The sequence below is a fragment of the Haematobia irritans genome, chromosome 2, assembly GCF_050003625.1.
Source record: "Haematobia irritans isolate KBUSLIRL chromosome 2, ASM5000362v1, whole genome shotgun sequence".
NCBI classification, from domain to species: domain Eukaryota; kingdom Metazoa; phylum Arthropoda; class Insecta; order Diptera; family Muscidae; genus Haematobia; species Haematobia irritans.
This window is the reverse complement of record NC_134398.1, coordinates 54,016,905-54,040,839: the sequence shown is the minus strand read 5'-3', so window position 1 is coordinate 54,040,839 and position 23,935 is coordinate 54,016,905. Positions and strand designations below refer to the sequence as shown.

Genomic DNA, 23,935 nt, shown 5'->3' with positions numbered 1-23,935 from the left:
ACCTAACCTAACCTCATTCACATTAGGCGCGAAATCTATTGAAAGTGGATTTTAAATCCCTTTTTATAGGGCAAATGACAGCTGAAATCTAAGAGTGAATTCGAAATAAGTTTCATTTCCAAACAGTTTTTTAATGACAAAAAACCCAAAAAAAAACTATACCGAAAGAGACCATTGTAAAACATTTTTGTATTACAAAATATTTTGTATTTTAGTATGATTTATGGCTCATATAAGAGATCAACATTATATATTGTCAGTTGTCCAGCTGTCTAAATGTATGCCACATCAAAGTTGGTTTCCCTTTGAGCGGGATCCCGGGAAATTCGAAAAAAAAATCCCGCTTTCCCGGGAATGGAAAAACTCCGGGAAAAAGAAGCCCCTACTTATAATATTCTTACTGACTATTTAGTATTCATAATTCAATAATTTGATATTATAATGGCAAAAAAGATTTTTTGTACTTTTTCTCCATTTCGGTGCAGCAGTTAAACATTTTATTGCCGCAGCTTTTAAATGTTGAAAAAGAGAACTCATCCAATATACAAATATAATACCGTTACGTATGATAGTAGACTCCGTAATATATGAATCCATTTCATTATCCAATACTGTTTTTTTTATACCCTGGTTGAAATTTGGTACGTGGTGTTGATATAACACCCACGCAAAAATTGGTCCAAATCGGTCCATAATTATATGTAGCGCCCATATAAACGGATCCACAGATTTTGTTTGCGGAACCTCTCGTAGAGCCAAACTTGGTTTATTTATTTATTTATTTATTGTTATATAAAGCCTTCAAGGCCAATAAACATTATTACAAATAGTATACAAGTAGTTTTTAATCCAATTATTTTCTTTAGCAATGTACAAATAACGCGGCTACCCAGCCATATATTTAAAACACAAAAAATTTAAATGTTTACAAATATTCATAGCCCTAACTGCACGGATGTTAAAATGTTAGATAATCATAAAACGAACTGTTATCAGAGAGTATATATCGAGAAAATATATCGATCAAATCACACAAAAATTGTTCCATATCGGTTCATAATTGTATATAGCCCCCATATATATCGATCCCCCATTTTTCACTTCTGGCTCTCTAATTACCACGCAACAATTCATATCGGTTCGTAATTATTTATATACTCCCCTATATACGCATTTAATCGGCCTTCTTTTTGTCTAATATATACCCCGTATGGACTAACTTACAATTTAGAAGATGATGTTAAGAAGTTTAAGATACATTGCCATTTTAAGTAATTCGATTGTGGATGACAGTCTTTAGTAGAACTTTCTGCGCAATCCATTGTGGAGGGTACATAAGATTCGGCCTGGCCGAACTTAAGGCCGTATATACTTGTTTTTTATTGTCGCAGTAGTTCCATTTTTCATCATCAATAACAATGCTATGCAAAAAACCTTTTCTTTGTTGCATTTGGAGAAGTTTATCACAAGCTTCCAAATGCTGTTTTGTGACAGGAATATATCCAGTCAGAAATTCCTGATGGTTTTAAATATTGAGCGTTGTAACAGCGTTGGAAGCTAACGTTGAAACGACGCTTGCTAAACAAAAAAAATATATTTACCCCAAAATTATCGTTTTAAATGCATGTTCCATCAATATTTAATGGTTTTTAATGAGTAATGGAGGTATTATTGTTGATATGAATTTATTTAGAATGGGATAGTATTCCTTTTTCGTATAAATTGAATGTGTAAACTGAAAAAAAAAAAAAAACAGTTAACCCACCAGGATTGTAGGCAATTGTAGAAAGTTTTAACTAAATTATCAAATCAAACGCTGACATCACGCCGATATCACAAATATAAGTAAATATTTTTCGACTAATTCGAGAATTTTTTTAGACATAATTTCTTTTTTCCACATGTTAAATTTCGTTGTTTGAAGGAAAATATTGGAAGTTAAAATTGCAAGAATGTTCTTTTGGCGCATTTGGGGTATAATGTACAAATTTTAAGAAATTCGGAAGTATTTTCTGTGACACACGAACATTTGTATATAACGTCTTTTTCCTTTTATTTTTTAGTTCATTTAACCACCGCACTATGGGGCCAACGACCCGATTTTGAGGCAAAAACTACAAAAACGCACTTATCGGTTTAAAATTTGGAACACATGTTGTGCATAACGTCAGAAGAGCTCATAGAGATTTTAAGATAGATCCGCCCACTGACACGTTAATATTTATACCCTGCACTAGACTGTGGTTTTGTATTCAATTTCCAGGTCGCAATTTTAGACCAATTGACTTTAAATTTTGCAAACATATGAGTATTGGGTCAGGATAGAGCCCCATTGATTTTGGAGGAAATCGGTTCCTCGAGTCCTTTACATGATCAAGTCTTTATTATAACATTTATTAGTGAAGAATTTCCCGCAAACAGCCAATGGGGCGCATTTGTGTTTCTTTCATTTTTGTATGACTCTAGCGAAAATATTACATGTTTTCTTAATTATTGATGTCACGCAGGCTTAATTTGTACTCCTCGAAAATTTGGAATATGACACCAAAGGAATTTCGACCGTTTTGTAGTCATTTTTTTTTTATAGAAACACTGACGGTTTTGATTTATAAGCCGGATGCTGCCGCAATTAAACTTAAAACCACTTGAAAGTACACACAATAACCTTTCGTCCCATACTTCCTCCTTCTGCCAATTTTCAAGTCGACAGCTTATTTCTTTCTTTTAGCTTCCATATATATTTTTCGCCCGATATGGACTTATATGGCCCCAGAAGGCAGATTTTTGGCCCAATTTGGTTGAAATTTTGCACTAGGAGTACAATTAGTCATGTGTGCCAAATTTGATTGAAATCGGTTCAGATTTAGATATAGCTCCCATATATATGTTTTTCTGATTTCGACAAAAATGGTCCAAATACCAACATTTTTCTTGTTAAGTCGCTACTGCTTAGTCGAAGAGTTGTAAAAATTACTCTAATTTTCCTAAACTTCTAATACATATATATCGAGCGATAAATCATAAATAAAGTTTTGCGAAGTTTCCTTAAAATTGCTTGAGATTTAAATGTTTCCCATATTGTTTTACTAAAATTGTATTCCACCTTAGTGCATTAGCCAACTTAAATTTTGAGTCTATAGATTTTGTAAAAGTCTATCAAATTCTGTCCAAATCGAGTGATATTTAAATGTATGTATTTGGGACAAACCTTTATATATAGCACCCAATACATTTGACGGATGTGATATGGTATCGAAAATTTAGACCTACAAAGAGGTGCAGGGTATAATATAGTCGGCCCCGCCCGACTTTAGACTTTCCTTACTTGAATAAATATAACAATAAATATTCAATGTTTTTTGTTGTGTTTAATTTTTTATTGGTTGTGAAATACAATCGATACACCGTAGAATGATGTTATCATTTTGGGGTTGTAACAACGCTTTTCCCACCGTGTATCAACCGATTGCAATGCTTTTACAAGGCTTTTCCGATGGTTTTTTTCTGACTGGGTAGTTTCGGTTTGATGCGTATATCTCAAACTATGGCATATGGACGTGAGACGCCAATACATTTCTTGGTCTATGGTATTACTAATTTGCTGCGCACCAAATAACATATTTAGAATTAAACTTCTCTTAAAAATAGCCGAAATTTTGGAACAAAGTAAAGTTACTAAACAATTTTGATCGGCCTCTCATGACTCCAAAGACCAATTCGATTATCAATATTTGGCAGAATGTCGAAGACGATTGTGTTCGGTCGAGGTCTAGCATAGCCCTTTTTTAGCTAGTCCATCTTTTTGGGGCATTTTTAACGTAACTTTTACATTTATATATTGTGATTCACTCGTTCATAGTCTAACTATAGCGACAATTTACGCTTTAATTTTGTATGCTTTTAACACTCATTTGAAAGTATGTTTATTTACTGTTTAGTTTTTAGAGTAGATCATCTCTAGTATTAAGGATAGAATGTTTAAGGACATAATAATGGTTAATAAAAGTCAAAATAAGTCGAGGTCTAGCACATAATGTTCACATAAATATTGAAACTTAATGTTTGGTGTACACAAAATGCTGCCTAAAAACAGAATACTTTAATATGGATACTCTGAATTGAATCACACTTACACGAGATATTTTATAGTGGCATACTTTTACTACTTATGCTGACGCAATGAATTTTTTTTAATATATACAGAAATGTCTTCGAATGGAAACGAAAATCAAACGATGTTTTGTGTTTACATTTTCATTTTATGGCAATCGATCAATTCACTCTTTGCTGGGTATACTAAGCTTTAGATCGAATTTTAATATCTATATTGCAAATCCCTATTTACTGCTATAAACAACAATGAAAACAAAACGAAAACACCATAAAACACGTTTTTATTTGTTGTATGAACAAACAAAAAAAAATATGCTACAACGTATAAATTATAACAAAAACCAAATAAAGCTCCCTTGCTAATATCGGTTATTTTTTGTTCACCTTAGCTATGATAAGCATTTATTGTTTTTTCAAAAAACGGCATCTCTTGTTTTTTCAAAAAACAAAAAATGACATCTCTTGCTTTGCTTTTATCTTAACTCGCTCTCTTGCTCTTTCGGTGAAAAGGTGTGAAAAAGTAAATAACTCTCTGGACGGCGATAAGTAGATTAGTAAAATAATACATACGTTGGCTATATATATATATGTATAGAGATAATGGTTCTCATAATGGAGTACTACACATGATTTTGATGAAATTGATGTTAATTTGTCATTAAGTGGACGTCTATTGATTTATTAAATAGATCGTTGTGGTGACATCTGTATATGTGTTTGTGAGGCGGGGGAGTTATTACAGCAACGACCCATTCTAATATTTGAAATTACGTTTTTTATATCTGCGGCTGGCTTTTGACAATGGTGTAGAATTCATTTTCGAATAGAACTGTACAAAGAAGAAAGCAAAAGAATAAAATAATTGGTCAAAACCAGTTCTTGTTTGTTTTTGTTATTTCTCATACTCACGAGTAATTCTCATGAACATATTTAACGTCTTTAGAAAACAAAAAACATTTCTTTCGAATATTGAATTGGAAAAAAGCGTTGACTTCTCGTAGTCGTCATCTAACGAATTCGCGTCTTCTATGTTCATAAATAAAATAAAATTACATGTCGGTTAATATACAATCTTCGCCGTCGCATAATCACATCATTGTATATTGTGTATGTGGTCACATTAAACATTCTATTTAGAATGGATCCAAAATGTTCAGTTTATATTTACAAGTTCAATTGGTAACTAACGCATAATGAAATCTAATCAATATATACTGAGACTTCCGGTGATGCTGTTATTAGTCGTCTTATCTATGAAAAATGTTGCAAGTAAATGGTGTATCGGCAAAGGTGATTATTCGAATTCATCTACTAGCGAAATTGCTCTAAAGGTAATAACATTGTCCAATATATTTTCATGTGATTGGTATTAACTATGTGCCTTTGTTTAGAACACCTTAAGCCCAGAAAGATATTGCTGTCCCGGATACATCCTGAAAAATAAAATATGTGTATTTTCCAATAGAAGTGAATGCAAGACTGGCTTTATACAAGATCATAAATCAGGGGACTGTAAACCACTTTGTAAAAGCAAATGTTCCGAAGATTCTACTCAACCCATGTGTAAACGTTTTTGCTACAGAACATGTAGTAAATTCAAAAAATGTTTTTCTCCTGGCCTTATGAATGAAACCTATCTAGAACCTCAAGTTTCATGTAATTCTATGTGTGGTTATGGAGAATGTTTGACACCTGATTCGTATTGTCAATGTCATCAAGGATACGAATTGAATAATATAACACTCTTATGTGACCCTGTGTGTACGGAGAAATGTCCTGCAAATAGCCATTGTATTCTACCCAATCTATGTGAATGTAATAAGGGATTTCATTTGGATAATATAACAAATAATCAATGTAAATCTCGCCATATGAAAATGTCTAGCTATGCTAGTGCTATAGCTTCGGGTGGTAGAAGACGCATCCACTGGAATAGACTACATAAACATGGACAATACAAAAACGAATGTGATCATGGTTTTGAATTTAATCCCATCTCTTTGAGATGTCAACCTGCCTGCCACAATGGATGTCTTAATGGCAACTGTACCTCACCAGATGTTTGTATTTGTTGGAAAGGTTTCTCAATGGATATGATAACATTATCGTGTCAACCAAATCAATGCAAAAATCCATGTCCCCATGGTTATTGTACTCCAACTGGAGAATGTCTATGTCCCGAAGGTTTGACAAAATCCATTATCCGAGATTCGGGATGTGAACCTTTGCTTGATTATACCGCTAAAGTTATTGTGATATTTTTATGTGTGCTGGGTTCTATGATGGTTGTGATATATTTGATAACATTAGCCGAGAGAAGACGGAGGCGTATATTGTTTTTATAGTACTATAAGTTTTTGAGTAATTAAAATAATGCCAAATTTATTATTAATTCATTTGGTCAAGACAATGCATTTTAGTTTATAACAATAGTTGTTTTTTTACTTTTTTTATACTTAAATAGAAACGTAATATATATTTAAATCATATTAATAAATATAAGCCCATACAAGGTCACATTAAATGAGACTTATCAATATTAATAATTGCGGAAGATAATTGTGAACTGTTATGATTGATTTGAGTAGTAGGTTAATACTATTTTTACGGGCGAATCGGAGCCTTTACCCCACTTTAAATGGGGGATCTATTTCTAGTGCAAAGGAAATCAAAATATTCTCGGGTTTAGACTTTGATCGTTGTGATAAAAGAGGTGGGAAATTTCTTCATGCCAGAACTACGTTGCTCCTTTGGAACAACTTAGTTTCGACCAGCACCTAAAGATATCAAGCTCAAATCACACATAAAAATTAAAGCAAGCCTTGATGCGATTGTTGAATGGTACAAACCAGACCGAAGAGGATTTTTCCTAAGTTTGTAATTAAATAAGTTTGGAGGTTTTTGCTTCAATATTAGCATACGAGTATATTATTGAACAAAGGCATAAGAACAATAATAAAAATCCAAGTATCATAATAATAAAAGCCAAGTCTTATAATATGCTTTTAGAACATACTGACTATTTAGTACTCAAACTTCAGTTTTGATATTTAATGGAAAACAAAGGAGTTTTTGTATATTTTTCGATGCAAACTCGATATTTGTTCCGAAAAAAGACGTCATGCTGCACTGAACAATTGTTTGCAGGGCACACTTGTCGGTGGAGTGCTAAACTCCTCTAACGGCCAAACCCGCTTTAAAGCGGTCTTCCTTACAAGGGAAAGCTTTTAGTAAAACACACCTAACGAAAACAAAAATGGGTAAAATAAAAACAAAACTTTGTTAAAACTCTACCAGAGACCTTCACACAAAAATTTTTTTTTCTGATTCAATCACGAAATTAATTGATCCAATTAATTTTTAATTGAAATGTCTTCAATCACAGCAATGATAGTATCAATTAAAAAATTAATTGAAGGTCAATTAAAAAGTTAATTGATCCAATTAAAAAATTAATTGATACTATTATTTTTGTGATTGATTTTTGTTTCAATTAAAAAATTTGTTGAATCAATTAAATTTTTAATTGAATATTTTTTAAAACTCAATTAAAATTTTAATTGGAAAAATTTTCGTGAAATTTTTTTGTGTGTTGCAGAATATACGGGATTTTAACGTATTGTTTTTTTTTTTTTTTTTTTTTTGCTTGTTCATTTTCTTACTTTTGTGCTCTAAGCCTTATTTATTTTATCAGCTGTCAGAAAAAATGAGGCATTAGAGGGTTAATCAGAAAAAAACATCACCAAAATATTTTTAATCAAAGTTGAAAACGTAATCAATTAAAAAATTATTTGATACAATTAACTTTTTAATTAAAATCTATAAAAAGGAAATGATTGAAATTTTTTACATTTTTAATTAAAATATTAATTATTCCAAGTAAAATTTTAACTAAATAAAAAATATATATTTCAAATTAAAAAATAATTGAAAGTTTCAATCGAAACAACTCAAATCAAAAGAAAAATCTAACCGGAAAATTCATGAGAAAGTATAAACTCTTATAAAATTACTAGAACATTATATTATGTAATGGAATACATAATAAATAGTTAATATTCTCAATTAAAAACTTAATTGACATTTTCGGCCAAAATAAATAAAATTTTTTATTGAACCAATTAAAAACTTAATTAAAAAAAATAAAAAGGTGCCGGAAAAAATCAATTAATTGTTTAATCAGGCAGAGTTTTTATTACACACAACAAATTTTTTTTTCTGATTCCATCACGAAATTAATTGATCCAATTAATTTTTTAATTGAAATGTCTTCAATCACGAAAATGATAGTATAAATCACATTTTTAATTTGTCATAAAAAAATATTTGATTAAAAAATTAATCGATATGATTTGAGAATTTCAATTAATTTTTTAATTAATTCAATTAAAAATTTAATTGGTTTTGATTGCAATACTCATTTAATTTCTTGAATTAAAAACGTGACTATTTTCAATTACTTTCTTATCTGACTTTGTGTTTTTAGTTTGATTAAAAAATTTATTGTTTGAAATAAATTTTTATTTAAAAGTTTAAAAAATGTCCATCATTTTTTAAGTGACTTAGTCTTCCGAGTTATGCCAAAATTACTATGTCCTACACTCGTTGGTGGTAAACGTGACGATCTGTACACGCTCATAATTAACTTCCCCACAAATTTATGCAGAAACTGACAGCGAAGAAAAACCACTACTTAAGTCTTACATAAGTGGTTAGTGGTTACATAGCTAGTTAGAAAGAATTTTATAAATTCACTTTTTGGCTTATTAGAGCCATATTCCATACTAATTAAAAATTGTCAAAACTACTTAGTAATTTGCTGATGCAACAAAAACTTGGATGGACATTATGGACCACGCCAACCCAGTTGCGAATGAGACATGTAAAATTAGCAAAGTTTTCAAAAATGCTATATAACAGTATATCTTGTGTACCCCTTTTATCGGGGAGCCAAACGAAATTGAATTAAAAAATTTTTATAAAATAAAAAACCTCGCCAAAAAAAATCGCATTGTTTTTTTAAATTTAGGATTTTTTCGAAGAAATTAAAAATTTGTACCATTTTATTAATCCATACTCTGTTATATGAAACAACAAAAGTTAAAATTACCCATTACAAATATGAAAAAAGCGAGTTATAAAAAAATTGAATCAAAAGAACTTCCTGAGTACACAGAAAAAAATTCACGAAAATTTTTCCAATTAAAATCTTTATTGAGTTTTTTAAAATATTCAGTTAAAAATTTAATTGATTCAACAATTTAAAAAAAAAAATCAATCACACAAATTAATAGTATCAATTAATTTTTTAATTGAGTTTCAATTAATTTTTTAATTGATACTATCATTTCTGTTATTGAAGACATTTCAATTAAAAAATTAAATGGGCCAATTAATTTCGTGATTGAATCAGAAAAAAATGTGTGTAGTTAAAACAAAGAGAACCTTTAGGAGGATATTCTTGGGAGTACTTCTAATTACTAATTTGTTAATTAAAAATTTAATTGAAACAATCGATTTTTTTAATCAAACTAACAACACTAATTCAGTTAAGAAAGTGATAGAAAATAGTTACATTTTTAATTTAAAATTAATTGAGATTTAGAATCAACATCAATTAAATTTTTGATTAAATCAATTAAAAAATTGAGTTTTGGAATCAACATCAACTATTTTATTTGATTAAATCAATTTAAAAAAATAATTGAATTTTGCAAACAAAATCAACTAATTTTTTAAAAAAGTATTTTTTGTGCCCAATTAAAACTGTGATTAATACTATAATTTTAGTGATTGAAGACATTTCATGAAAAAATATTAATTGGATAATTTAATTAATTACATGATTAAATCAGAAAAAACAAATTTTTTGTGCAGGTGATTTTAACCGCACAGGGATGAGGCATATCTGTCCCTTTTAATTTTAGAGACATCCAAATTTATCTAAGGGCTATTTCCCCCCACCAAAAAATAGCGTCGCCAAAAAAGTAATGAACATTTTTTTTTGGATCCGCAAGTGGTGCAAGTGACGCAGAAGCGATCATAGGACGGAAGTCCTCAATTTCAACAGCCGGTGCACTGAATTTGCATTACTTTTTTTGGTGTGATCCGAATTCAATGTTTTGGATGTGAATTAAAAAATTCTGTAAATCATTTTTACAATTTTTTATAATTTTTAATGGATTCTACGGCTGTCTGAAACGTTTGACGTCAAATATTCTCAAAAATTCACAATATTTTTAGATTGGATTTAGCATTTTTTCGACAAGATTTAAATAATTTATGTACCATTTTATGAATTCTTAAACTCTTTTCAACAAATTTGAATTAAAACAAAATTAAAATTACCCATTAAAAATATGAAAAAATCATGTTATAAAAATTTGAATGAAAAAAACTTCCTGTATAGTTAAAATAAAGAACATCATTGGGAGTACATCTTCTGGAAGCGCTTTTAAAGTTGTGCCTTTGGAAGAACTTCCAAATTTTTTTGCTGGGTCGTTTCTATGATGAAGTGTTGCCCTAGTGTTACATTACTTTCTTGCTCATTTTTATTTTGAAACCAACTTTGACAATGTGGTACTTTTTATTTGTAAACAGAAAAAAATATTTTTTGGATTCAATCAGGAAATTAATTGATGCAATTAATTTTTAATTGAAATATCTTCAATCACAGAAATTATAGTATCAATCACAAAAGTCATTGTCAAATTGATCCAATTAAAAATTAATTGATACTATCAATTTTTGTAACTTAATCAATTATATTTTTAATTGAATACTATTCAAAATACAAATAAATTTTAATTGGAAATTTTTTGGTAATATTGTTTTCTGTGTTTACAAATGCCAATAACTCACTGTGTATTTCAGCTAAATTAGAACCCTATGTTGTCGTCTAATTTCGCAAACAAATCCACAAAATGCAAATTGTGGTTTTTATTTAAATCTAATAATTCATTTATAGTTGCTTTTTTATATAATAATGCCTAAACCGATTTTATTTGTTCGGCAATCGTTGATGTACAAGGCGAGGGAAGATAACTCATCATGGAAAAAATAAATATTAGAACAATGTTTTTTCTAATGACATTTTTTAATGTTGCATCAAAATTATCTATGGCACAATGGTGTTCTAAACTTGGATCACGTTCATATATTGAGGATGGTGGCAAGGTAAATTCCAATTTCAATTTTAAAACACATGAGGTTCATCCCATCTTACGTTGTTTGTTATAGATAATGAACATCACCATAATGAAGAAGATTTGTTGTGAGAACTACCTTTTCAATGGTACCAATTGTAATCCAATTTGTGAACCTAATTGTGACAATGGTGAGTGCCAAGCACCCAATAATTGCGTTTGCAATAAAGGATATCAAATGAATCCAAGCAAAATTTGTGAACCCGTGTGCACTATAAGTTGTGGATTTGGTAAATGCATACGGCCAGAAACTTGCGAATGCGACAATGGTTATAAATACAGTCGTGATAGAAAAACCTGTGAGCCCGAGTGTTTGAATACCTGCCCAGGCAATAGTAAATGTGTTGGACCGAATCAATGTGTTTGCAATAGGGGATATCAAGCTCTTAATGATGATGCTGATAAAAATCTAACATGTGAACCCATATGTACATTTGGGTGTACAAATGGAACATGTGTTCGTCCCGAATTATGTGAATGTTTCAATGGTTTTTTCATGAATACAACATCTCATATTTGTCAAAAAAATATATGTGATGCTTCGTGTCCTGAACATTCCTACTGTATGACAAATGGTGGTGAGTGTGGTTGCGTCGTTGGCTACACTAAATCTCTGTTTAATTTCCAATCTAAACTCCATTGCGAAGAGCGTCTAATTCATGTCCTGAAACTTTTAGCCCTCTTCCTGACATGCGCTGCAATATTTGCCATTATAATAGTGATCATAGTTAAAGTGATGGCAAAGAAGGTTAGCTATGAACCGAAAAAACTAGAAGAAAAATATAACAAACAATACAAGTGAAGCTAAGAATCTTTTTATTTACCAAAAAAATTATATGCTTATTAATAAGATTATAAATATGTAATAAATACAGTTTCTATTAATTAACAATGCCTTAGTAACAAGGCTTTACTGGTATTAGTAATTTAATTTATTTTATTCTAACTGAAAAATGTGTCATAATAATGGTGAATGGATGATATATACTATATATCTATATTTGGATTGTTCTTATTGTATCTTTTTTATATTTTCTCAGTTAATCAAATAAAAATAGATACAATTCGTCACACTGTATATAAATTTATTCGAATTTGCTTTGTAAGTCATTTAGAATCTGATTCATGTCACTCTGATTTGTCGCCGGAACTAGACAATCGTCAAGAGTGCGAGATAAAAACTAGCACCATAAATATTTTCCAAATTCGGCGAAATTTTGGCCCAGTGGGCCCCGTTGTAAAAATTAGTGTTTTCAAATTTGAGCTTTTCACAAATTCTTTTCTAATGAAAAACTTTGGTATTATGTTGCCACTAATGCCAAAAATAATCTACCAAAATTTAAAGAAATTTTACCACAAATCTACCAAATTAAAAAAAATAAAAAATTCTATTTCTATAGAATATTTTGTCAAAATTTTTTTTCTATAGAAAATTTTGTTAAAATTTTATTTCTATAGAATATTTTGTCAAATTTTTTTTTCTATAGAAAATTTTGTTAAAATTTTATTTCTATAGAATATTTTGTTAAAATTTTATTTCTATAGAAGATTTTGTCAAAATTTTTTTTTCTATAGAAAATTTTGTTAAAATTTTATTTCTATAGAAAATTTTGACAAAATTTTATTTCTATAGAAAATTTTGTCAAAATTTTATTTCTATAGAAAATTTTGTCAAAATGGTATTACTATAGATAATTTTGTCAAAGTTTTATTTCTATAGAAAATTTTGTTAAAATTTTATTTCTATAGAAAATTTTGACAAAATTTTATTTCTATAGAAAATTTTGTCAAAATTTTATTTCTATAGAAAATTTTGTCAAAATGGTATTACTATAGATAATTTTGTCAAAGTTTTATTTCTATAGAAAATTTTGTTAAAATTTTATTTCTATAGAAAATTTTGACAAAATTTTATTTCTATAGATAATTTTGTCAAAGTTTTATTTCTATAGAAAATTTTGTTAAAATTTTATTTCTATAGAAAATTTTGTCAATCTACCAAACAGTAAAAAATCTACATTTTTGTAAGAATTTTACCAACTGTGGCAACCGTGGTCTCTATACCTCACGCGGCTTAGTTTTTGGATAATAAGCTAAATACTAAAAATCCAATTTCTAAATTCGAATTTGAAAAATATTTAAATTGCTGGTTTGTGTCTCGGCCAAGTTTTTGCTGCAAAATTCGAATTAATATTCACACACATGCTTGCCGTCACGGCATTCCGTCGAGGATTTTGGGCTTCCCATAAAAAATACAAATAAACAACTGTTCGCCTATCGCTATGGCACATTAAAGTGAATCGAGGATTGGAATCTCAGAATGAAGCCGCAGAGTCTCGCCGCCGCCGATTATTCTTTACCAGTCGACGCTAACGCCGAATATGTCAACTCATCTAGACTCAAATTTAGCCGTCAATATTGAAAATATTGATCGAAATTCGAAAAATGTAATAACAAATGTTATATATATATTTTTTTTTTTTGCCAAAATTGTGAACCTTCCACCCTCAACCAATCAAAGTTTTTATAAAAATTGTTCAAAACTTTATCTTTGAATGAATGAAATGTAAATAAATAAAATGTAAATTTGATTATAAGATTGGTTGTACAACATTACCATTCGCATAACTTCAAAATGATTTTATAATTGCCCGCCGAATTGACAAATTTATGTCGGCTGTCAAGCCGCCGAAGGTAAAAATTTACTGATTGGTTTAAGTTAATCTACGTTACTCTATATTGACAATTCTGGCGCTGTTCGATTGGCAAAGAACCCAGAATACCATAAACGTACAAAAGAATGTCAATTTCAAATATTTCTTCAGCTGTTCAGTATTTCTTTATCGCACAAGTATCATATTTGGGGCGCAACCGCGAAATTGGTTAGGATTATCTTTTCCCGGACTTTTTCCAGAAATCGGGAATTTGTTCAAATTTCCCGGGATCCCGATAGAAAGAAAGGCTTATATGGATTATTTAAATCAAAGTTAATGCAACCAGTACATATGGGTGTAAAACCAGGGATTTCCCTTCCGTGATCCATAATTTAGATATATTTCAAATTATTTTTTTTTTTTATTTTGTAAATGCTCATTTTCACAATTCTAATTAAAAAATTAAAAATTTTCTTAATTACAGATCGTAGAACCGCCAATCGAACTATTGGCAAATGCTCACAAAACAAATTCAAAATGTGTGTTCTTTTTTGGATCACGTAATTTGTAAGTAGTTTTTACGGTACATGGACCACAGTATTATTTATGTATTGTTTAATTTTATCTTATTTAAAGTGCCTGGATTGAAAGTAGTAATTTAAAACCCTTTGAGGGACCATGGAAAGACAAATTATCCCAATTGAACAAACCAGCAGCCTTTCGACAAGCTATTGATGATATTAAAAAGCATATAGATGATCCCACAGAAATTGATGCAATCGTTAGCAAAAGTACTGGCATTCGCAGTCAGCCAACAGAGGCTGATTTTGATAAAATACGCGATGGTTTTAATACTGAAGATGAGAATACCATTGACACAAACGCAAATAATCTGGACAACAATGGTGATGTTCATTCAGATATCGATGGTACAATTGGTGGTGTAGTTACAGTAACTAAAACACCCATTAAAAGAATCCCAAAAGCGAAGGCCTCTTCAACGTCTAGTACCAAAGCCAAATCGACCATATCGAAATCGTCAACGAAACGTCGAGCCTCCCAAACACCGGCAACCACAAAGCGTAGACGTAACAATAACACACCGCCACATATCAACAATGACTACATTGAAGAGCATGCTTCCCCCAGACGTAAAATTTTCACAGAAGCCTTGGCCCACATTGGTGGTCATGTGAGTCCGCCACGCCGAAATCACAATTCGATAGCCTTACTAGAACGACCCCATGTCAGAGTACCAGAAACGCAAACCATCGATATGAGTACACGTTCTCAAACATTGGCTGATCGAGATATTGTACCTTCGGATCTGACATTTGGTTTTCTGGGTTTGGGAATTATGGGATCGACAATTGTTAAAGGTTTGATATGCACGGGACATAAAGTTGTGGTATGGAATCGTACAATGTCCAAATGTGAACCATTCAGAGAGGCTGGAGCCGATGTCAAGGATACACCTGAAGATGTTGTGAATGCGGCTGACATAATATTCTGTTGTGTTTCAGATCCGAAAGCTTCAAAAGATGTATGTTCAATATTTCTTTTGAGGAAAAACAAATTTAAATTAAATGCTATTTTGTTTTTTGTTTTAATACAGCTGGTATTTGGAAACTGTGGTGTTCTACGAGGAGATCTTTGTAATAAGGCCTATGTTGAAATGTCGACCATAGATCCCGAGACTTCACAAGATATTGCCGAAGGTATAACGCAAAGCAATGGTCGTTATTTGGAAGTACAAATTCATGGCACCCGCCAAGAAGCAGAAGATGGTATGCTTATTATATTGGCTGGTGGTGACCGCACTGTTTTCGATGAGTGTCAATCCTGCTTTAAAACAATTGCCAAAAACACATTTTTCTTAGGAGGTAAGTTTGTTACAGTAATGTTATATAAAAAAAAATTACGAAAAATCAAAGGTTCGGGAGAGAGAGAAGGAAAAAAGAATACGATTCATAAAAAAAAAACTGAAGTTTGGAAATAAAAATAAGTCATGCGTTAGACCTAGACGAGGGCGTTAAAAAATCCGTTTTTTACAGCTCTGTGATAATTTTCCTTTTTCCAGTTAGTCGATGTTGACCACTCTTTGAAAACCCCAGAAAACGATAACCATCGCATTTACGTTCTATGGGACAATGTTCGGCTTCTTCGAAGCACCACTATTCGTCGAATTGAGAAATATAACAATCAAAATTTGACTTTCAATTGTTTGCCCTAAAAATCGTATTCAACTTTTTGCAATATTCCAACTCGAACAAATTTGGTAAATTGTTGATAAAAACCAATTTTAAACATTCTAATATTATACATTTATAACAAATTTTTAAAAGACGAATATCGACCTTTGATTATCGACTTTTTGTCCAAAACTATCGACTGATTGTTATTTTATTTATTTTTTTTTTTTAATCTAGTCGCATCAACTAATCGACTTTATGGTGACCAAAACTTTAAGCGAAAAGTCTATATTTTAATTAAAAAGTAATCTAATCTTAATCTTAAAATTCAGCAAAGTAAGAAGTCGCGACTTCAAAAGTCGACTTTCTGTAATTAAAAGTAGAAAAATTGACTTTTACAAATTAAGTCGCGTTTTCAAAAGTAGGAAAAATTGACTTTTCCAAGTTTAGAAAAAGTCAAAAAAAGACTCATTAATCAAAAGTCTAAAAATTGAAAATTGCAGCCCTACATTTTAGGCTAAGTTAGGCTATTCAGTCCATTGTGATACCACTGAGTGCTGCCCGAATCTATGTTTAACACAAAGTTTTCAGGATTGTGACAATTTCCGCTGTCTTTAAATCATATTTTAAAACATAACAATATTTTCGATTACTTTGAAAAATAATTAAAACTTCTGCTGTCTTCATGCATAATAATGCTATGGGAATTTGTTAATCTATATCTGTCATTCAATCGCAAATAATTTGATAAGGAATTAAACATCCACCATCTCTCCCCCCTAGCCATTGTTATAGTTTTAGTTTCAATGCACAATATTTATTATAAATAAATTTTAACGTGTTGCATATTTTTTCTTTCTTATTGTATTTTGCTTACCCTTTTCCTGGTTCTTTGCACTCGTCTTCCCACTACTAATTGTATATGATTCCATTTTAATATAATTTTGTATTATACCCATATATGTTTTTAATGCTTTTGTTGTTTTATTGGCTTAATATTTTTCTTTCTTGCTTAATTTGCTTTTTTTCTTTTTGTATTTTTTTATTCCTTTCCTGCTTTTATGTTTTTATTGTTTTACTACCCGTATCAATACTTTAGCAGATGTTGGCAATGCGTGCAAAGTAAATTTGATACTACAGACCATACTTGGCGTAAGTTTGGTTGGCTTATCGGAGGCCCTAGCATTGGGTAAGTAAAACTTAATACTTTCGATTTTAATTTTATATATAAATAATATTCTTATATATATTTTTATTTCTATTACAGCTGACCGTTTTTCAATTTCATTAAAGGATATTTTAGATATTTTCCAATTGACGTCAATGAAATCCGATTTATTATTAGCAAAAGGGAGAGGTAAGTTTGGAATAGTGAATGTTAACTAGGAAATACACTTTGGTATAAAACAAAAGTAGGTTAGATTAGGTACAGTGGCAGCACGTTATTTTTAACTGCCCAGTCCATTGTGGTACCACAGGCGGTGACCAATGTGTGATGCCCAATTCTATACTTATCTCAATGACAAAGGACCTAATTTTTATAGCCGAGACGGAACGGCGTTTCACATTACTGTGAAAGATCTTAAAGAAGCTTTCAAACATTCAAAAGTTTCTGCAGAACAACTGAAAGGGGACAACCCACCTCTGAACACCTTTTTGGTGTTCGGTCGAAACTGGAATAGAACGATTACTCTTTGTATGGGCATGTTGACCATTGCATTGCAAATGTATCTATTTAAAGTATACATTTCTACGCGGTTAAGGGAGCCACCGTGGTGCAATGGTTAGCATGCCCGCCTTGCATACACAAGGTCGTGGGTTCGATTCCTGCTTCGACCGAACACCAAAAAGTTATTCAGCGGTGGATTATCCCACCTCAGTAATGCTGGTGACATTTCTGAGGGTTTCAAAGCTTCTCTAAGTGGTTTCACTGCAATGTGGAACGCCGTTCGGACTCGGCTATAAAAAGGAGGTACAGGAGGATAGTGATAAGAGAGAAGTTCACCAATGTGGTATCACAATGGACTGAATAGTCTAAGTGAGCCTGATACATCGGGCTGCCACCTAACCTAACCTACGCGGTTAAGGCTGACAAAACAATCTGGGTTGATAGTTCTGCGGTAAAAACCGGAAATATTGGGAGCGCAAATTAAACATGTAGGATGTGTTAAAATTTATTGTATCAGACTAATCAATCGAAGTATTGTCCATCGCTTGCCTCTACTTTTTCTGGCAATTAAACATGAGAAAAAGTAGTGGCTGCAAATCGACCCAATTTTTGGCTTCCTTATAAGAGAGAAAACATTGATCAGCCAAATCATGCGTCATCGATCGGAACAAATAATCAGTATTACCAGTATTTTTATACCCTCCATCATAGGATGCGGGTATATTAACTTTGTCATTCCGTTTGTAACACATCGAAATATTGCTCTAAGACCCCATAAAGTATATATATTCTGGGTCGTGGTGAAATTCTGAGTCGATCTAAGCATGTCCGTCCGTCCGTCTGTTGAAATCACGCTAACTTCCGAACGAAACAAGCTATCGACTTGAAACTTGGCACAAGTAGTTGTTATCGATGTAGGTCGGGCCATATCGGTCCACTTTTACGTATAGCCCCCATATAAAGGGACCCTCAGATTTGGCTTGTGGAGCCTCTAACAGAAGCATATTTCATCCGATCCGGCTGAAATTTGGTACATGGTGTTGGTATATGGTCTCTAACAACCATGCAAAAATTGGTCCACATCGGTCCATAATTATATATAGCTCCCATATAAACCGATCCCCAGATTTGGCTTGCGGAGCCTAAAAGAGAAGCATATTTCATCCGATCCGGCTGAAATTTGGTACATGGTGTTGGTATATGGTCTCTAACAATCATGCAAAAATTGGTCCACATCGGTCCATAATTATGTATAGCCCCCATATAAACCGATCCCCAGATTTGGCTTGCGGAGCCTCAAAGAGAAGCAAATTTTATCCGATCCGGCTGAAATTCGGTACATGATGTTGGTATATGGTCTCTAACAACCATGCAAAAATTGGTCCACATCGGTCCATAATTATATATGGACCCCATATAAACCGATCTCCAGATTTGGCTTGCGAAGCCTCAGAGAGAAGCCAATTGCATCCGATCCGGCTGAAATTTGGTACATGGTGTTGGTATATGGTTTCTAATAACCGTGCAAAAATTGGTCCACATCGGTCCATAATTATATATGGCGCCCATATAAACCGATTCCCAGATTTGGGTTCCGGAGCCTCAAAGAGAAGCAAATTTCATCCGATCCGCCTGAAATTTGGTACATGATATTGGTATATGGTCTCTAACAACCATGCAAAAATTGGTCCACATCGGTTCATAATTATATAAAGCCCCCATATGAACAGATACACAGATAATTATATATAGCTCCCATATAAAACGTTCTCCAGATTTGACCTCCGGAGCCTCTTGGAGGAGCAAAATTCATCCGATCCGGTTCAAATTAGGAACGTGGTGTTAGTATATGGTCGCTAACAACAATACCAAAATTGGTCCAATCACACAAAAATTGGTCCATATCGGTTCATTAGCATGGTTGCCACTAGAGCCAAAAATAGTCTACCGAAATTTTATTTCTAGAGAAAATTTTGTTAAAATTTTATTCGGTTCATAATAAAATTTTCATCATTGTCAAAATTTTATTTCTATAGAAAATTTTGTTCAAATTTTATTCGGTTCATAATCATGGTTGCCACTCGAGCCAAAAATAATCTACCAAGATTTTATTTCTATAGAAAATTTTGTCAAAAGTTTATTTCTATAGAAAATTTTGTGAAAATTTTATTTCTATAGAAAATTTTGTTAAAATTTTATTTATGTAGAAAATTTTGTCAAAATTTTATGTCTACTTTGTCAAACTGAATTATATACGTATTGGATCGATCTTTTTTGATTTAATATATACCACGTATGGACTTACATACAATTTAGAAGATGGTGTTAGGAGGTTTAAGATACCTTGCCATCGGCAAGCGTTACCGCAACTTAAGTAATTCGATTCTGGATGGCAGTGTATAGAAGAAGTTTCTACGCAATCCATGATGGAGGGTACATAAGCTTCGGCCTGGCCGAACTTACGGCCGTATATACTTGTTCTGTTTTTTTTTCCTAAATTGGGACACTTTCCTACCCAAAAACTCCCAATTAAAATTCCTCACAAAAAATCTCCAATACAATTTTGACAAATTTTTAATAAAAAAAAGATCTGCTATAGAAAACTAATAATAGTAATTTAAAAAAAAAATGAAAAAAATTAATAATAGTATAAAAATATAAAACTTTACCACCTGCAATAAAATCAAGATTTCGAAACACAAAACCAGGAGAGCGGTGATCGTCTTCCAAATGCTCGTGAAATAAAAATGGAAATTCTATCACCATGTATTTGTGAACGAAAATGTATTTCCAAATACGCAAGTAATACAATTGGATGGTAGATCAACATAAAGTGACCCGTCTTTATGAACATGAAAGTGGCCCATATATCATATATTGTCCATATACTTGAGGAACACTGATGAGTGCTGATTTCACCTTTGTAGAAAAATGTCTTAGTCAATTTGAGTAAAATTATAAATTAGTGCTTGGACCCCCAATATAAAGTCCTGTATCCGCTTCTAGCTCAAATGCTCCATTTGTACCCTACTATATGCCGTGGAATAAAGAGGAGCATTTTTTTTTAAATTTAGACCATTCGCTGTGCTAGTTTTTTAATAATGTAGAAAAAGTCCCCAACTTAAAAATTACGTCCGCATCCCTGAGAAAATATCCCCAATTTGGGGAAAAATTCCCAATACTGGGAACACTTGAATCAGAAGAAATAATGTGTGACCTATATGCCGAGTGGAGTAGGACTTCCGGTTTAAATGTTTCCAAATAGGTTTTTACGGGTTTTATTACATGTGACCGAGTGCTTTAATGCTGCAAAATCGTCTTGTCGCGCCTTTCCCAATATTGCGGCCATTTATCACACAATACTCGTCTCAAACGCGCCAATTGAGTGCGATACGAAGCTCTTGTGATCATTCCACTCTGTTGCAGCAGCTCATAGTACACCACATCCCGCTGGTCCCACCAAATACAAAACATAAGCTTATTTCCCAGGATATTTGGCTTTGCCATATATAGCCATGACCAGGGTGACAATGTGATATTTTTCAGTAATGTTGCGATGCAAAAAGCTAGCCTTTGGAGCAGCTGTTCGCAAATGGGAAATCGCCTTCAACTCGTATGCGATACCCAAGTTCCTTGCTTTTGAATCATTCTCAATACTTTCAAATGGTGTGAAATGGCTTCTGGGCACGAAACGTGTCATATTGAGAGCCAAAAAAACTATGCGGTTTAAACTCAGGGCTAATTACATCTACTGAAAAAGAAAGCTATGGAATGATGTTATGACATGTCCCAAACTATGCCATCTGTTTTCCATCCTATCATTACTAATTTGTGATCCCTACAAAATTTACAGATAATGTGGTATCCAATTTTAAACGAGCCTGAAGGTACAGGGTTACCACTATAACCTGACAAGCTAGATTTCAAATTACGGCCATAGACGATAATGTGATTACTATAAAATTAATTATTTTAATGTGCTTGTGTTTTTTTTTTATTCTTTTTTTTTTTAGAAATGGCCAAAGGCGACTTCAATCCCCAGCAGCCGCTCAGTCACATGCAAAAGGATTTGCGTTTAGCTCTAAGTATGGCCGAGAATTTAGATCAATCGATGCCGGTAACATCAATAACAAATGAAGTGTTCAAACACACCAAACGTCTCGGCTACAGTGAACACGATTCCAGTGCTGTTTTTGTGCGTTCCAGATTTTAACAATTAGTTAATACTGCGATACTACAATATGACACGACTACAACAACAAACACAACAATAGCAACAGCAAACAACACAAAAGTGACACCAGCAGCAGCAACTACAACAACAACAAAAACAGAAAACAATAATATTTAAATAATGTACAATTAAGGACTATTTTTTTTAATAAGTGAATGGAACAAAAGATTTTGGAAAAGGAAAATATTATAAACTTAAAGTTTATTTAAATAACATAAAAGAATAAAGAAAAAATGTTATTGTGTTCTTTAACATTTATGCACGAGGGGAAAACAAACAGAAAATATTCTAATTTCTGTATCGATACCCAATTATCATTAGTTGTATTCGAAGTTTTTTTTTTCGTTTGGTTGTTCATTTTCCCAACCAATATTTATGAAAATTTGTTGCTACATATATTTAGCATGTATGTGCGTGTTTTTCTATTTAACACGCACTCTCCTAAGGCAATTTCTTTAAAAATGATCTATATATTATTATTTCATAGGTAATATTCTCTAAAGAATTATTTTTATTATTATAACTTTTTTTTGTTTGTTTTAAATTAACTTTATTTTTATTCTACAACACGCATACATATATCATATATATATTACCCCATTGTACTTTAGAACAAAGTAATATCGATTTTCAATTGTTCTCTTTGTTTTCAGAAAAGGAATGAATAAAAAAAAGTACACTGCACAAGTCTTAATTTTTATTATCAAAATTTAGAAACACAAATTTTCGTGAAATTGTATAATAGTTGTAACCAAAGACACGAAAACAAGTAACGGCCAGATCGAATCTTATGCACCATCCATCATGGATTGCGTACATGGATTGGACTCATACCTCTTTTTTAAATTCATCTTCTTCCGAATTGGAGAATGAGATAAATATAAAATAATACGGGGACAAAGAAAGGATAGGATAGGAGTAAAGGAAGTCGTCTAATTTGGAGAAAGTACATGCCTTGCAAACGGTTTCGACTGACGAAGTAAGCGTTCAATGTCAAGGTCAATTCCATCGATATTAGGTTAGGTTAAGTGGCAGCCCGATATATCAGGCTCACTTAGACTATTAAGTCCATTGTGATACCACAGTGGTGAACTTCCCTCTTATTACTGAGTGCTGCCGGATTCCATGTTAAGCCCAATGATAAGAGACCTCCTTGCAGTGAAACCATTTAGGGAAGCTTTGAAACAATCAGAAATGTCACCAGCATTACCGCTGAAAACATTTTGGTGTTCGGTCGAAGCAGGAAACGAACCCACGACCTTGTATATGCAAGGTGGGCATTACAATTGTCTACAGTCTTAAACTTTTTGGTCAGTGGAAGCTTTCAACATTCACTATTTTTACATGGCGGTCCACAAGCACTGTTGCCACTCGTGCTAAAAATAATATACCAAAATTTGAAGAAAATTTTACCAAAAATCTACCAAATTAAAATAATATATATTTTGATTAAGTTGTTAAGGCTAGTATGAAAAAAAGTTTTCTTCGAAAGAAATGTATTATTTTATTTTAAAAGTTTATTTCAGTATTTGCCAGCGTTGCCAATTTAGCTTTTTTCCCGCTAGATTTGGCTTTTTTTGAAGACGTTTAGCGGAAAAAAATGCATTTAGCTTTTAGCTTTTTTTCTGGCTTTTTTCATGACCCTTTTAGCTATTTTTGGCTTTTTTTATTTTCGACATGTTTCTATTGAAATATGGATAAATCGGAGTTTTTATCTAAGCCTTGCTGCAAGTATAAGGGTTTCCACATATTTCAAAGCTCAGTTGAAACATTAATAATCGTGTCTGTTCTGGTACACACATGTACAATTTTCATGTGGTGTCACACTTAAAAGGTGTTCTGGCCAACACTATACACCGTCATAGACC

The 23,935-nt window shown here is 32.0% G+C and overlaps 3 protein-coding genes and 1 long non-coding RNA gene across 5 annotated transcripts in view; 3 read left to right on the top strand and 1 right to left on the bottom strand.

Moving 5' to 3' along the window:
- Positions 1-22,754, top strand: part of Ndf (Nucleosome-destabilizing factor) — a 33,230-nt gene extending 10,476 nt beyond the window's left edge. The window contains exons 3-8 of one of the 2 annotated variants that reach the window (XM_075294163.1): positions 14,457-14,539; positions 14,609-15,515; positions 15,588-15,855; positions 17,267-17,353; positions 17,432-17,521; positions 21,847-22,754. In XM_075294163.1, the coding sequence (XP_075150278.1) occupies positions 14,457-14,539; positions 14,609-15,515; positions 15,588-15,855; positions 17,267-17,353; positions 17,432-17,521; positions 21,847-22,046 (1,635 nt within the window). In that variant the 3' untranslated portion in view covers positions 22,047-22,754. Of the gene's footprint in view, positions 1-14,456; positions 14,540-14,608; positions 15,516-15,587; positions 15,856-17,263; positions 17,354-17,431; positions 17,522-21,846 lie in introns of both variants that reach the window. The other variant, XM_075294161.1, reaches the window with a different exon arrangement.
- LOC142224382 (uncharacterized) lies at positions 3,911-5,135 on the bottom strand. The gene is made up of 2 exons (XR_012719136.1): positions 5,023-5,135; positions 3,911-4,942 (listed from the first exon to the last, which is right to left on the bottom strand). It is a non-coding gene; the product is annotated as an uncharacterized LOC142224382 (long non-coding RNA).
- LOC142224381 (uncharacterized) lies at positions 5,307-6,637 on the top strand. The gene is made up of 2 exons (XM_075294160.1): positions 5,307-5,444; positions 5,505-6,637. The coding sequence occupies exons 1-2, from the start codon at positions 5,307-5,309 to the stop codon at positions 6,456-6,458; spliced, it is 1,092 nt and encodes a 363-aa protein (XP_075150275.1). The 3' UTR covers positions 6,459-6,637.
- Positions 11,095-12,237, top strand: LOC142227544 (uncharacterized). The gene is made up of 2 exons (XM_075298066.1): positions 11,095-11,289; positions 11,353-12,237. Exons 1-2 carry the CDS (start codon positions 11,164-11,166, stop codon positions 12,118-12,120), a joined length of 894 nt encoding a protein of 297 aa, XP_075154181.1. The 5' UTR covers positions 11,095-11,163; the 3' UTR covers positions 12,121-12,237.
- Positions 22,755-23,935: the final 1,181 nt, after the last annotated feature.

What these genes read in the sequence shown, in the direction of transcription:
- LOC142224381 (XM_075294160.1), top strand. Translation starts at nt 5,307, where the DNA reads ATGAAATCTAATCAATATATACTGAGACTTCCGGTGATGCTGTTATTA. An exon ending in CTAGCGAAATTGCTCTAAAG is followed by an intron (nt 5,445 to 5,504) that starts GTAATAACATTG and finishes GCCTTTGTTTAG; the next exon opens with AACACCTTAAGCCCAGAAAG.
- LOC142227544 (XM_075298066.1), top strand. Translation starts at nt 11,164, where the DNA reads ATGGAAAAAATAAATATTAGAACAATGTTTTTTCTAATGACATTTTTT. An exon ending in ATATTGAGGATGGTGGCAAG is followed by an intron (nt 11,290 to 11,352) that starts GTAAATTCCAAT and finishes TGTTTGTTATAG; the next exon opens with ATAATGAACATCACCATAAT.